This window comes from Salvelinus namaycush, chromosome 3 (assembly GCF_016432855.1).
Source record: "Salvelinus namaycush isolate Seneca chromosome 3, SaNama_1.0, whole genome shotgun sequence".
In the NCBI taxonomy this organism is placed as follows: Eukaryota; Metazoa; Chordata; class Actinopteri; order Salmoniformes; family Salmonidae; genus Salvelinus; species Salvelinus namaycush.
In genome coordinates, this window is record NC_052309.1 from 80,272,291 (window position 1) to 80,285,949 (window position 13,659).

Genomic DNA, 13,659 nt, shown 5'->3' on the forward strand with positions numbered 1-13,659 from the left:
TCTCAATGTTATAAGTTTTGTTCCGACAACTCCGTGGTGACTGTGCTGTGTAACTACATAAACAGTCGTATCCTTATTGAAATGGATTTGAAATGAAAGAGTTCAGGATATTCCTTATTTTTCTCCTTCACTGCATTTGACCCACTTCTTGATAGGTGTTATTTATTGTGGAGGCTCAGTGGCTGTTCTGTGGTGTCAGTGGTGGGAAGAGTCGCACACTGAGTTTGATGTGCTTTTTAGGCCTATGAGTTTCGATCCAACAATGATGAAAGTGTGACAATGGAAGCAGATCTATCCCCCTCTCTTCTGGACTTCAACCTTCTCTCTGTTCATTGCCCTTCCTCTGTCTCTCCCTCTTTCCCATATATTCCTCCCTGTCTCTTGTTAATTGCCGCAGAGCTTGTTGATGGAAATCAATGAGTGCTTTTTGATTATGAGCCAGAGCTAGGGAAGGTGAGAGAGAAGTGGACACACACACACCGTCAGCACTTTGGACTCTGTCCACCGAGGAAGGATTAGTGTGTGTTTCACACGGAGGTTCCCACACTCCTCTGCTGCGGCCAAACTCCAGCCTAGCATGGCCTCTGCCAACCGCTCGGTCAAAACTCAATGACATTGGAACAATCACAACAAACTCTCCTCTGATGAAACCTTAACTACCCTCAGACAGTTACCTCTGTGGTATCAAACACGGTCTCCCCTCAGCCTTCTGTGAGCCCTACCACACACAGTGTGCACAGAAGGAAGAGCAGTGTTAAGTCTGTTTGATAGCTCTTCCTTCAGACACCAGTCGCTCTCATATCCGAGCGGTTCTCGCCGGGGGTCAATTCTCCGTACGTGGGGTCCATTCACAAAACCAGCGCCCCACCCAGCCGCACCCGCGGCATCCATCCTGCCTTCCCGCCATCTTCTCCTCGGCAACACCTGGCAACCGCCTAACAAACACCTGTTCACCTAATTAGACAGACACTGGAGGGAGAAGGAGATGAATAAGTTAATGAGACAGTAATCTGGCCCAATCACATGCCCCGGCGTCGGCTTCCTCCTCGTCTGTTTCCTCCTCGGCAGCAGGGGTGCAGTAATGACCTCTGTATTGGGTGATTCCTTCGCCGTGCAACCCTGAGCGACCCCATCACGGATGGACCTTCTGTGGTACCACAGCATGGAGGAATGGAGGGATGAAAGTATAGAGAAAAGTGGGAAGTGGGAAGAAGGACAGGCCAGGCAGGCTGCTTCCTGAAAGGACAGAGCGAGTGACTTGGCAGCCTGGGCACTGAGGCGTCAGCCAAATGAATGAGCATTAGGAGATGAGGTTCCCATTGCACAGCAGTTGGAGCCGCTCCAGGTCTCACCAGCTGTGCCACTCTTGTTTACAAGCCGCACCTGCTGCCAGAGAGGCCTCCATTCTGACTAGCAACCTCAGGCTCGCATGACCACCAAAGCCAGACCAGGGCATGTGCTGCCTGGGCTAGGGAAACCCAGTCCCTGGTGCATATGAGAAGGGCAGAGCGCCCACTCCTCTGTGGAGTTTCATCTTCATGTTTCCTAACATCGCTTTGTGTTACATTTACATACATACATACATACATACATACATACATACATACATACATACATACATACATACATACATACATACATACATACATACATACATACATACATACATACATACATACATACATACATACATACATACATACAGGCAGGGGCGCAACTTTGGTTTTAGAAGTGAGAGGGACATATTATTATCCAGTCAGATAAAAACCGCGACCGGGAGACCCATGGGGCGGCGCAGAATTGGCCCAGCATCATTCGGGTTAGGGGAGGGTTTGGCTGGCAGAGATGTCCTTGTCCCATCGCGTTCTAGCGACTCCTGTGGTGGGCATGCGTTGACACGGTCGCCAGGTGTACGGTGTTTCCTCCAACACATTGGTGTGGCTGGCTTCTGGCTTAAGCGAGCATTGTGTCAAGAAGCAGTTTTGCTTGGTTGGATCGTGTTTCGGAGGACGCATGGCTCTCGACCTTCTAATCTCCCGAGTCCGTACGCGAGTTGCAGCGATGAGACAAGACTGTAACTACCAATTGGATACCACGAAATTGGGGAGAAAAAGGGGTAAACGTAATATATATATATATATATACACAAAAAAATCACAAAATAGCTAAGTTGGGTCGGAGCTTGCAAAACAGCAGCCATCTAGAATGGATGTAATGACTAAATGTCCAGGATCCTATCACTCATTATATATTCATCTCTCTGCTGCCCACACAAACAAATCACTGGCCCATATGTTTCACACACCGGAACTGGATCCACATCCTCCTCCATTCCTCCATGCTCAGGTATCCACAAAACACGCATCCATCCCTCCCTCCCTTCCTCCATGACTTGACCTCCTCCCGTGTCCCACCATCCCTTCCTCCCTCCATGACTTGACCTCCTCCCGTGTCTCACCATCCCTCCCTTCCTTCATGACTGGACCTCCTCCCGTGTCTCACCATCCCTTCCTTCTTGCAGGCGTACAATACCTTCACTTAAGTGCTGTGTTGCTCCAAAATAATTCATCTGTTCTATTCAACGCATCCTGTGGATATCACAAGCTCTTTCTTTACGTTGTTATGTTATGTTGGTGTTTCCTTTATTTTGGCAGTTACCTGTACACTCATACCTACATGGGTTTGAACTGACTCATGTCACTCTTTGTGTTACCATGGCGTTTCTCTTGATTCTATTCATATTTTTCCTCTGTGACTGCTTTTCTGACCCTGTGTGTTTTCTCTCTTGTTTCTCCTCCAGGGAACTTTAAAGGGATGTGTAAACAGATAGATCACTTTCCTGAGGACACGGACTATGAAGCGGACCCCTCTGAGTACTTCTTACGTGAGTCTCCTCTCTTTGGCTTTCACTTTTACAGTACAGAGGAACCAGTGAGCCTCAAGGGAAAGTGTGGTCTGGGCATCTCATCTGCGCATTTGATACTGTATTGTAGTGAATAGTGTAAGTACTACACAAATACTACACAAATGTTACAACTGTGTACTTTCTAATCTTGTTGAGAGAGGGTAGTATTTAATATGAGGTAACCTTCAATCAGGTGACAAGGGGGGACAGAAATCAGCCAACAACGCGTCCTCTTACCTCAACTGACAACTTGTTCATATTTATTACTTGAGCCCACTTTCCCCACCCAGCCTCTGACAGTCAATACAGTGACAGTAGTTCTGGTGGGCCTGTGTGTTATTTTAGATATCTCTAAACTGTATCCTGCTTTTAGTGAGTGCCTGTCTGTCTGGTCTGAACTCTACCAGGCACCACTGCTCCTCTCCTGGCTGTTTTTACTGCCTGCCATATGTAACGTAACGTGCAGTATTACAGTCCACTGTGTACCCTGTAAACTCCCCACATTGATTTGTGCTCTGTTTTCCTCACTGCTAGCAAGACATGGAAATGAGTGTCAAACAAGCTGCGGTAACAATCCTAAAATTACATGATTTCAGTGCCAACAGAAAATGTATTTGAATTCCATAATTTAGAATTTGTATTAGGATATTGAATTTGAATGTAGTATTTTTGAATTTGTAACGCACAAACTTGTATTTCATGATTTGAAGCTGAATTGAGTGAATATTGCATTCAGTTTTAAAATTGAATTTACATTTAATTGAATATTCAAATTCAATATTTATATACTCAGTTTCAATATGATAGATATTCCATTCATTATCTGTGTATCAAGTTTACAAACTATCATTTCAAGTTTATAAAAGTTTTATATATTAAACTTCTCAGATGCGTTTAGATTAAGTTTTTAAGTTCAGTTCTCTAAATTCAGATTCAAAACCAGAGACAACATCCTGGCACTTTGCCAGCCAGGAAAAGTAGAGGAGAACAGATAGATTGAAACGCTCACTGTGATAAACAGAAGCTTCTGCCGGTTTCTGAAGTCAATGTGGCATGTTGAATAAAAAAAAATCCTATGAATTTGGCTCTAGCATTTGAACCGTTTTGGCTATGAGCTCTTATGACCCCATTCCTGAAAGACTCTCTGGAACATGGTCATGCCTTCTGTTTCCCTCTATGATGATTGCAGGCCTTGTTAGAAGGGAGTGTCACAAAAACTGCAATTTGGCCCCATTAAGAACATACTGTAGTTAAATAGCCCTGTCACAGCCCTTCTAAGGAAAGCCTTTCCACTCCCTATTTCATGTTTCTCTTGGGACTAACTGGGATCAAAACATGTCTCCCGCATCTCACAAGGTTCCTGTGACTGTGAGACTGTGAATGGTACGATGCTCATAGAACAATACACAGTTTCAACACAGTATTGAGAGATTCAAACAAATAAGTTAAACTAACACTACCTCTGCATATTGACCTAGTACATTCAAAAAGTGCTGCAAGGTCCCCTCATTTTTCCCCTGAACAGTTCTCAATCAAAATGTAGGAAAAGGAAAATGTCATTTTACCACAAACAACCCATTGGGTGGATCAATGCTTTGATCCAATTGATTAGCACACATTTCCATGTTACGAGCAGTGCCTCGGCCCCACGCCTGTTTAACAATGCTCCAGACATTTGACCCCTCCCTTCCCCCACCCAGTGATGCTCAACTGAACTGGATTCAGGTTGTGTTCATCTCCTGGTCTCCATCAGAACAGACAGTAATTGAAGCCCACTCTGAGAGAAGAGGAGAGCGGAGCAGTGCGTGTTACTGCCAGTCCTGGAGATGAAGCCTAGCCAATTAGGCCGTGTTTGACTTAACGCTCTGAGCGACTGTGCTCGTCCATATGTGCCAGAGAGGACGGTTATGATAACAGCTCTGGTAATGATTCTAACGATGATGAAGCCTTAACGAAGCCGGATCAGCCCTAGCGAAGCTGGGCCTTAACGAGGTGCCCGAAGTCACTGGCCTTGACAAGGGCGCAGGGGCGAGGTGACACTGCGGACCTCAGACCATGCACTCATGCGCGTGTGTGTGTGTGTGTGTGTGTGTGTGTGTGTGTGTGTGTGTGTGTGTGTGTGTGTGTGTGTGTGTGTGTGTGTGTGTGTGTGTGTGTGTGTGTGTGTGTGTGTGTGTGCGCGTGTGTTTTAACCGCTTCCTGCTCTGTGATTGGACGAGAGGGCCGCAGTGCTCCCAGTTGCTTGCCAATTAGGACACTCACATCCATAAATATTTCAGCCTCCTTCCTATATAGGTCAGGCCTCTATCACTCTCTCTCTCTTTCTCCCTCTCTCTCCCCTAACACCCGTCTGTGACTGGCATGTCTTTTAGTCTGGAGTTGTACCTCTGTACTTTAGTGACAAAGTGAGCCCCCATTCAGGCCACTCAGTGTGTCTGTGTGTCTGTGTGTCTGCGTTTGTATGTTTGTGTTACATTTGTGTGTTCTCTTCTGTGAAGGTCGGGCAGGGTGAGGTCATGAGGGTACAGTGGGCCACATTGGGACAGGTTCAGAGAGAGGTGGATGTCATACTGTAGCTTTAATATCTCCGCTGCCTGTTTCATCATAGCCAGGCTGGTGTGGTCTGTGAAGGGAATTTGTTTATATACTTAGCCCATTTGACTTTAGTGGAGGACACACAGCTGGTATTTCCATAATGAGGTGTTGCACAGAGCATCTGGAGGGAGACCAAAGAGAGAGAGAGTATGCCAGCCACTTACAGGGTAGAACGAGAGGGGAAGGGTTATGCAATAAAGATTATGTCACCTCAGGTAAAAACCCACAGGAAGTGACATCAGAGGGAGTTCACACTCAGACTGAGGGGACTCGTCTATGATGTATGTAATCCTGTGATTCAGCACCTGCTAGCTCACAGTACACCAGCCTACACCAGTATTGGAAGTGAGCAAATCTGACATATACAGAAGAAAGGCACAGAATGTTCTTGAATACGTACGTGCACAACCCCTCCCCCATACTTGAACACACACAGACAGACACAGACATAGACACACAGACACAAACACACACAGACACACACATAGCACACACAGACATCCCTAAACACACACACAGTAGCAAGCTGCTTTGCAGTAGTGACTGTAGTGACTGTGAATCCTCGGCTCTCCCCATAGCCAGGCGGTTCACACATCCACACACGGTTATATAACCCAGCTGAGGCATACTAAAGCGCCAGTGGGTTTTTAGATCATGCCGTGTCCGAGCTCCCATCATCCACTACTCTACTGGGCGCTAAGCAGCAGAGAGAGAAAGAGAGAGAAAGAGAGAGAGAGAGAAGAGAGGAGTAAAAGAAAACACCCAGTTATGCAAGAAACGGTTGATGCAGGAGGAACTAGAACACCTAAATACATTACTGTGATAACCACACTTACACACAGAGAGAGATACAGAGAGAGATACAGAAAGAGAGAGAGAGAGATACAGAGAGAGAGATTACAGAAAGAGAGAGATACAGAGAGAGAGAGATACAGAAAGAGAGAGAGCGATACAGAGAGAGAAAGAGAGAGAGATACAGAGAGTGAAAGAGAAATACAGAGAGAGAGAAAGTAAGAGAGAGAGAGAGGGATACAGAGAGAGATACAGAGAGAGATACAGAAAGAGAGAGAGTTACAGAGAGAGAGAGATACAGAAAGAGAGAGAGATACAGAGAGAAAGAGAGAGAGAGATGCAGAGAGAGAGAGATACAGAGAGAGAGAGAGATACCGAGAGCGAGAGAGAGAGATAGATCCTTAGTGAGAAAGATACAGAGAGAGAGAGATACAAAGAGAGATACAGAGAGATAGATACAGAGAGATAGAGAGAGAGAGAGAGATACAGACAGAGCGATACAGACAAAGCGATACAGAGAGAGAGAGAGATACTGAGAGAAAGACACTGAGAGAGAGCGAGAGAGACAGAGACAGAGAGTCAGATTGAGTAGAAAATACGTTGTGAGTCTTGTTGTAGCTATAGTGGATGTTCTGTCAGTAGTGACAATGATGGCAGTCTGTGGTAAAGATGTCTCATGTTTGTGGATCCTAGCCAGGGTTCACAAGGGGTCAGAGCATGGTGTGATGAGCTACATAGTTAATACAGAGAGGGGGGCTGGATTCTGGCCTAATCTGGCCCAATAAAATCAATGGGTCTGGGGTAGGACACACACAGGGGGCTTGCATGTAGGGCAGCAGGGGTGGGACAGTGGGGGCTCTGGGGTGATGGGGGGTGTAGGCGACATTGGGGAGATCATTGATTGTGGCCCAGCATGAGAGTTCCAGCACCAGCTCCAGAGGGGGGATGGGCAGCCGGTCGCTCGGCCCTGAGCCCTGGTGGGTCACGCCGGTTCCACCTGAGGCCAGGACCGTGGACCATGGTCACAGCCATTGGACCAGAGGGAGGGTCACACCACATGACCTCCACTGCCTCGGTAGAGGATAGTCATCAGGATAATGTGTTAATCATGAGTGACACTGGTGGAGCGAGCAAGTACCAGCGCTCTAACTACACATCTCATTAAGGCTGGAAATATGGAAGCCTGCTCTTATAAACTCAGAGGTGAGAGAATGTACAGTATCTCGTAAACAAAGGGACAGTAACAGTAACACAGAGATTACACAACAGTTATTTGTGACTGCATATGGACACTTGTTAGCCTTCCTTCACACACACATTGACATATCCACATTGAATGCAGAGTTTCTCTGTATTGACCCATGTTAGTCCGTGCTGTGGTACTATGCTAACAGTGGCGTATCGTGACATAAACCACAGTATTACCAGTCTTATCCATATGTATTGGAGCATCCCTCTGTGCTATCATGCCATTCACTGTTGTACCAGGCTAATTTTAAATTGAGCTTCCTCTGCCCTGTGCTCTGGGCTACTAATCATGCTTTTCTGGCTGCTAAGCTAGCTAACATACTAAGCAGGGTTACTGTTCAGTTTGTTCAAACTAATAGGGCCTCCTCTACCCTGTGTTAGTCTATGGGCTACTATGCTGTTTGTGTAAACGCTAAGGCTAAGATATGCTAACACAGACAGCAGTGATTATGTAGGCTACTGTGTCAATGCTAAGATAACAGAGTGAGTAGTGATTCTGGGCTGTTGGTGCTAAGCTAACCCAGAGCAGCTAGCTATGGCACAGTGCTGTCAGGCAGGCAGGCAGACGGGCAGGCCTGATCTATGGGGACATCAGCAGTGGAGTGGAGGGTAATTACAGTAATTGAAATGTGGTCTTTAATTGTCTGAGCAGTCCTGTCATGTGAAGGAACTTCAATGTGTCGGGCGGCCCAGATTCTTTTCCACCGTGCTCCAGTGACCAGTCTGTGTGTGGATGAGTGTGTGAGGGGTGTGTGTGGATAGGGATTTTGCTGTGTGATATGTTATGTTAGTATGACAGAGCGATATTCAGTGGGGGACTGCAGTGTCAGAGAGCATGCAGACCACTGTAGGCCTATGTCATAAAGTACTTTTCCGTGTAAGATTTATTTTTAGAAAAATAAACTTTGGCTGTGTGCATATAGAGAGTGTACGTGTATAGGGGTAGTGTGAGAGTGTGCATACACATGCTTGTGTGAAACTCTGAGGGCATATGATAACTTTGTGTGCATATGTGTGTCACAGGCGGCTGGTGGCACGGTAATTTGAAAGGACAGGAGGATAGTAATGGCTGGAACGGCGTAAATGGAATGGTATTAAACACAGCAAACACGCTGTTTCCATGTGTTTGATACCATTCCATTTAGGCATTAATATGAGCGATCCTCCCCTCACCAGCCTCCTGCAGGAGGCTTCTTGGTTGAGGCTGAGTATTGAGGAGGAGGAGGAGAAGGGCGGGGCTGGATTAATAAGTGTTTGTAGTTTTAAATCAATGTGCCTGGGAGCTGAGGCACCTGATTAGCATGACCCTGTCCTGCACATCAGCACATTCAGTGCTGGAGGAGGCTGATTAAGAGCCAATGCTAATTTCCTCTCACAACGCTGTCAATGAGAGAGGGAGAGAGAAGAGAGAAGAGAGAGAAGGTTCAAAGAGATGCCTTTGTCAAGAGAACTCGTTGCATATTTATTGGTGTATGTACGTGTGTGTGTGTGTGCGTTCATGCATGCGTGCATTTTTTTGTGTGTATACAACATACTATTTGGTTTATATGCTGAAGCCATAAACTGGCAATGTACTGGTAAATGGACATGATGTTAAGTGTGAATATGTGTTATGTGGCGTTAATGCAATAGAGTGATCCCTGGCTGTGAGTCACTGTGAGTCACTCTGGAGCTGTGTTGGGTAGTGTTGGTAGGGGAGAGTGGGGTAAGTTGAGCCACCATTGTTTCTAAGACACCATACACAAAATGTCTCATATGACCAAATATTTAGGAAGAGGTCATCATTTCATGGAGTATGTGAAGGAAAAAAACACATGGAAAAAGTGGTAAGCAAGTTCAGTCCAAAAAACACCAAGTCTAATTTATTTATTGTGTTAGAGGTTTGTAGCTGTGTGGGCTAATATAGTCATGTTTTCCTTGGGGTAAGTTGAGCAAATTTAAGTGTTTTCTTTCCAGACATAATGCAAGGAATTATTGCTTGGATATGAAGTAACAACAGGGCCTATGTTAAAAGTGTTTGTTAGGTGTTCAGCCTGTCTTAAAAGATGCTTAAAATTATTAAAATACAAAAAAAGGTATTGTGATTGTGTTGAATTGTGTTTGGGAAATAAAGATAGACATGATTTTAAAAAGGTAGTGGTAATATTTCATTCAGTACAGACATTTGTAGGCGGCTTAACTTATCCTGTTCCGCAGCTAAATTTACCCCGTACCCGAAGTAAGTTGTGCCAAGAGACCAGTTTTTTGGACAAGCTTTGTTTTCAAAACTGTAAAGTTTACATGAATTCTAATTATTTCTAGGGATACGCAACATCCTGAAATATATGTAGATATCTTTCTTAGAATGAATACTATATTTCCCTTGATGGAGAGATGCTGAATGTAAGAAAGGTTCACCTTACCCCACTCTCCCCTACTACTTCATTATGAGGTGATCAGCACACTCTCCCCTACTACTTCATTATGAGGTGATCAGCATACTCTCCCCTACTACTTCATTATGAGGTGATCAGCACACTCTCCCCTACTACTTCATTATGATGTGATCAGCACACTCTCCCCTACTACTTCATTATGAGGTGATCAGCATACTCTCCCCTACTACTTCATTATGAGGTGATCAGCATACTCTCCCCTACTACTTCATTATGAGGTGATCAGCACACTCTCCCCTACTACTTCATTATGATGTGATCAGCATACTCTCCCCTACTACTTCATTATGAGGTGATCAGCATACTCTCCCCTACTACTTCATTATGAGGTGATCAGCATACTCTCCCCTACTACTTCATTATGAGGTGATCAGCATACTCTCCCCTACTACTTCATTATGAGGTGATCAGCACACTCTCCCCTACTACTTCATTATGAGGTGATCAGCATACTATCCCCTACTACTTCATTATGAGGTGATCAGCATACTCTCCCCTACTACTTCATTATGAGGTGATCAGCATACTCTCCCCTACTACTTCATTATGAGGTGATCAGCATACTCTCCCCTACTACTTCATTATGAGGTGATCAGCACACTCTCCCCTACTACTTCATTATGATGTGATCAGCATACTCTCCTCTACTACTTCATTATGAGGTGATCAGCACACTCTCCCCTACTACTTCATTATGATGTGATCAGTATACTCTCCCCTACTACTTCATTATGAGGTGATCAGCATACTCTCCCCTACTACTTCATTATGAGGTGATCAGCATACTCTCCCCTACTACTTCATTATGATGTGATCAGCACACTCTCCCCTACTACTTCATTATGAGGTGATCAGCATACTCTCCCCTACTACTTCATTATGAGGTGATCAGCACACTCTCCCCTACTACTTCATTATGAGGTGATCAGCATACTCTCCCCTACTACTTCATTATGATGTGATCAGCATACTCTCCCCTACTACTTCATTATGAGGTGATCAGCATACTCTCCCCTACTACTTCATTATGAGGTGATCAGCATACTCTCCCCTACTACTTCATTATGAGGTGATCAGCATACTCTCCCCTACTACTTCATTATGAGGTGATCAGCATACTCTCCCCTACTACTTCATTATGAGGTGATCAGCATACTCTCCCCTACTACTTCATTATGAGGTGATCAGCATACTTTCCCCTACTACTTCATTATGAGGTGATCAGCATACTCTCCCCTACTACTTCATTATGATGTGATCAGCATACTCTCCCCTACTACTTCATTATGAGGTGATCAGCACACTCTCCCCTACTACTTCATTATGAGGTGATCAGCATACTCTCCCCTACTACTTCATTATGAGGTGATCAGCACACTCTCCCCTACTACTTCATTATGATGTGATCAGCATACTCTCCCCTACTACTTCATTATGAGGTGATCAGCATACTCTCCCCTACTACTTCATTATGAGGTGATCAGCATACTCTCCCCTACTACTTCATTATGAGGTGATCAGCATACTCTCCCCTACTACTTCATTATGAGGTGATCAGCACACTCTCCCCTACTACTTCATTATGAGGTGATCAGCATACTCTCCCCTACTACTTCATTATGAGGTGATCAGCATACTCTCCCCTACTACTTCATTATGATGTGATCAGCATACTCTCCCCTACTACTTCATTATGAGGTGATCAGCATACTCTCCCCTACTACTTCATTATGAGCTGATCAGCATACTCTCCCCTACTACTTCATTATGAGGTGATCAGCACACTCTCCACTACTACTTCATTATGATGTGATCAGCATACTCTCCCCTACTACTTCATTATGAGGTGATCAGCACACTCTCCCCTACTACTTCATTATGAGGTGATCAGCATACTATCCCCTACTACTTCATTATGAGGTGATCAGCATACTCTCCCCTACTACTTCATTATGAGGTGATCAGCATACTCTCCCCTACTACTTCATTATGAGGTGATCAGCATACTCTCCCCTACTACTTCATTATGAGGTGATCAGCACACTCTCCCCTACTACTTCATTATGATGTGATCAGCATACTCTCCTCTACTACTTCATTATGAGGTGATCAGCACACTCTCCCCTACTACTTCATTATGATGTGATCAGTATACTCTCCCCTACTACTTCATTATGAGGTGATCAGCATACTCTCCCCTACTACTTCATTATGAGGTGATCAGCATACTCTCCCCTACTACTTCATTATGATGTGATCAGCACACTCTCCCCTACTACTTCATTATGAGGTGATCAGCATACTCTCCCCTACTACTTCATTATGAGGTGATCAGCACACTCTCCCCTACTACTTCATTATGAGGTGATCAGCATACTCTCCCCTACTACTTCATTATGATGTGATCAGCATACTCTCCCCTACTACTTCATTATGAGGTGATCAGCATACTCTCCCCTACTACTTCATTATGAGGTGATCAGCATACTCTCCCCTACTACTTCATTATGAGGTGATCAGCATACTCTCCCCTACTACTTCATTATGAGGTGATCAGCATACTCTCCCCTACTACTTCATTATGAGGTGATCAGCATACTCTCCCCTACTACTTCATTATGAGGTGATCAGCATACTTTCCCCTACTACTTCATTATGAGGTGATCAGCATACTCTCCCCTACTACTTCATTATGATGTGATCAGCATACTCTCCCCTACTACTTCATTATGAGGTGATCAGCACACTCTCCCCTACTACTTCATTATGAGGTGATCAGCATACTCTCCCCTACTACTTCATTATGAGGTGATCAGCACACTCTCCCCTACTACTTCATTATGATGTGATCAGCATACTCTCCCCTACTACTTCATTATGAGGTGATCAGCATACTCTCCCCTACTACTTCATTATGAGGTGATCAGCATACTCTCCCCTACTACTTCATTATGAGGTGATCAGCATACTCTCCCCTACTACTTCATTATGAGGTGATCAGCACACTCTCCCCTACTACTTCATTATGAGGTGATCAGCATACTCTCCCCTACTACTTCATTATGAGGTGATCAGCATACTCTCCCCTACTACTTCATTATGATGTGATCAGCATACTCTCCCCTACTACTTCATTATGAGGTGATCAGCATACTCTCCCCTACTACTTCATTATGAGCTGATCAGCATACTCTCCCCTACTACTTCATTATGAGGTGATCAGCACACTCTCCACTACTACTTCATTATGATGTGATCAGCATACTCTCCCCTACTACTTCATTATGAGGTGATCAGCACACTCTCCCCTACTACTTCATTATGATGTGATCAGCATACTCTCCCCTACTACTTCATTATGAGGTGATCAGCATACTCTCCCCTACTACTTCATTATGAGGTGATCAGCATACTCTCCCCTACTACTTCATTATGAGGTGATCAGCATACTCTCCCCTACTACTTCATTATGAGGTGATCAGCATACTCTCCCCTACTACTTCATTATGATGTGATCAGCACACTCTCCCCTACTACTTCATTATGAGGTGATCAGCATACTCTCCCCTACTACTTCATTATGAGGTGATCAGCACACTCTCCCCTACTACTTCATTATGAGGTGATCAGCATACTCTCCCCTACTACTTCATTATGAGGTGATCAGCATACTCTCCCCTACTA

General features: G+C 44.8%; 1 protein-coding gene across 1 annotated transcript in view; it reads left to right on the forward strand.

Moving 5' to 3' along the window:
• LOC120044647 (voltage-dependent calcium channel gamma-2 subunit-like) overlaps positions 1-13,659 on the forward strand; it is a 69,683-nt gene that overhangs the window by 47,919 nt on the left and 8,105 nt on the right. The window contains exon 2 of the mRNA XM_038989322.1: positions 2,801-2,884. Coding sequence (XP_038845250.1) covers positions 2,801-2,884 — 84 coding nt within the window. The remainder of the gene's footprint in view (positions 1-2,800; positions 2,885-13,659) is intronic.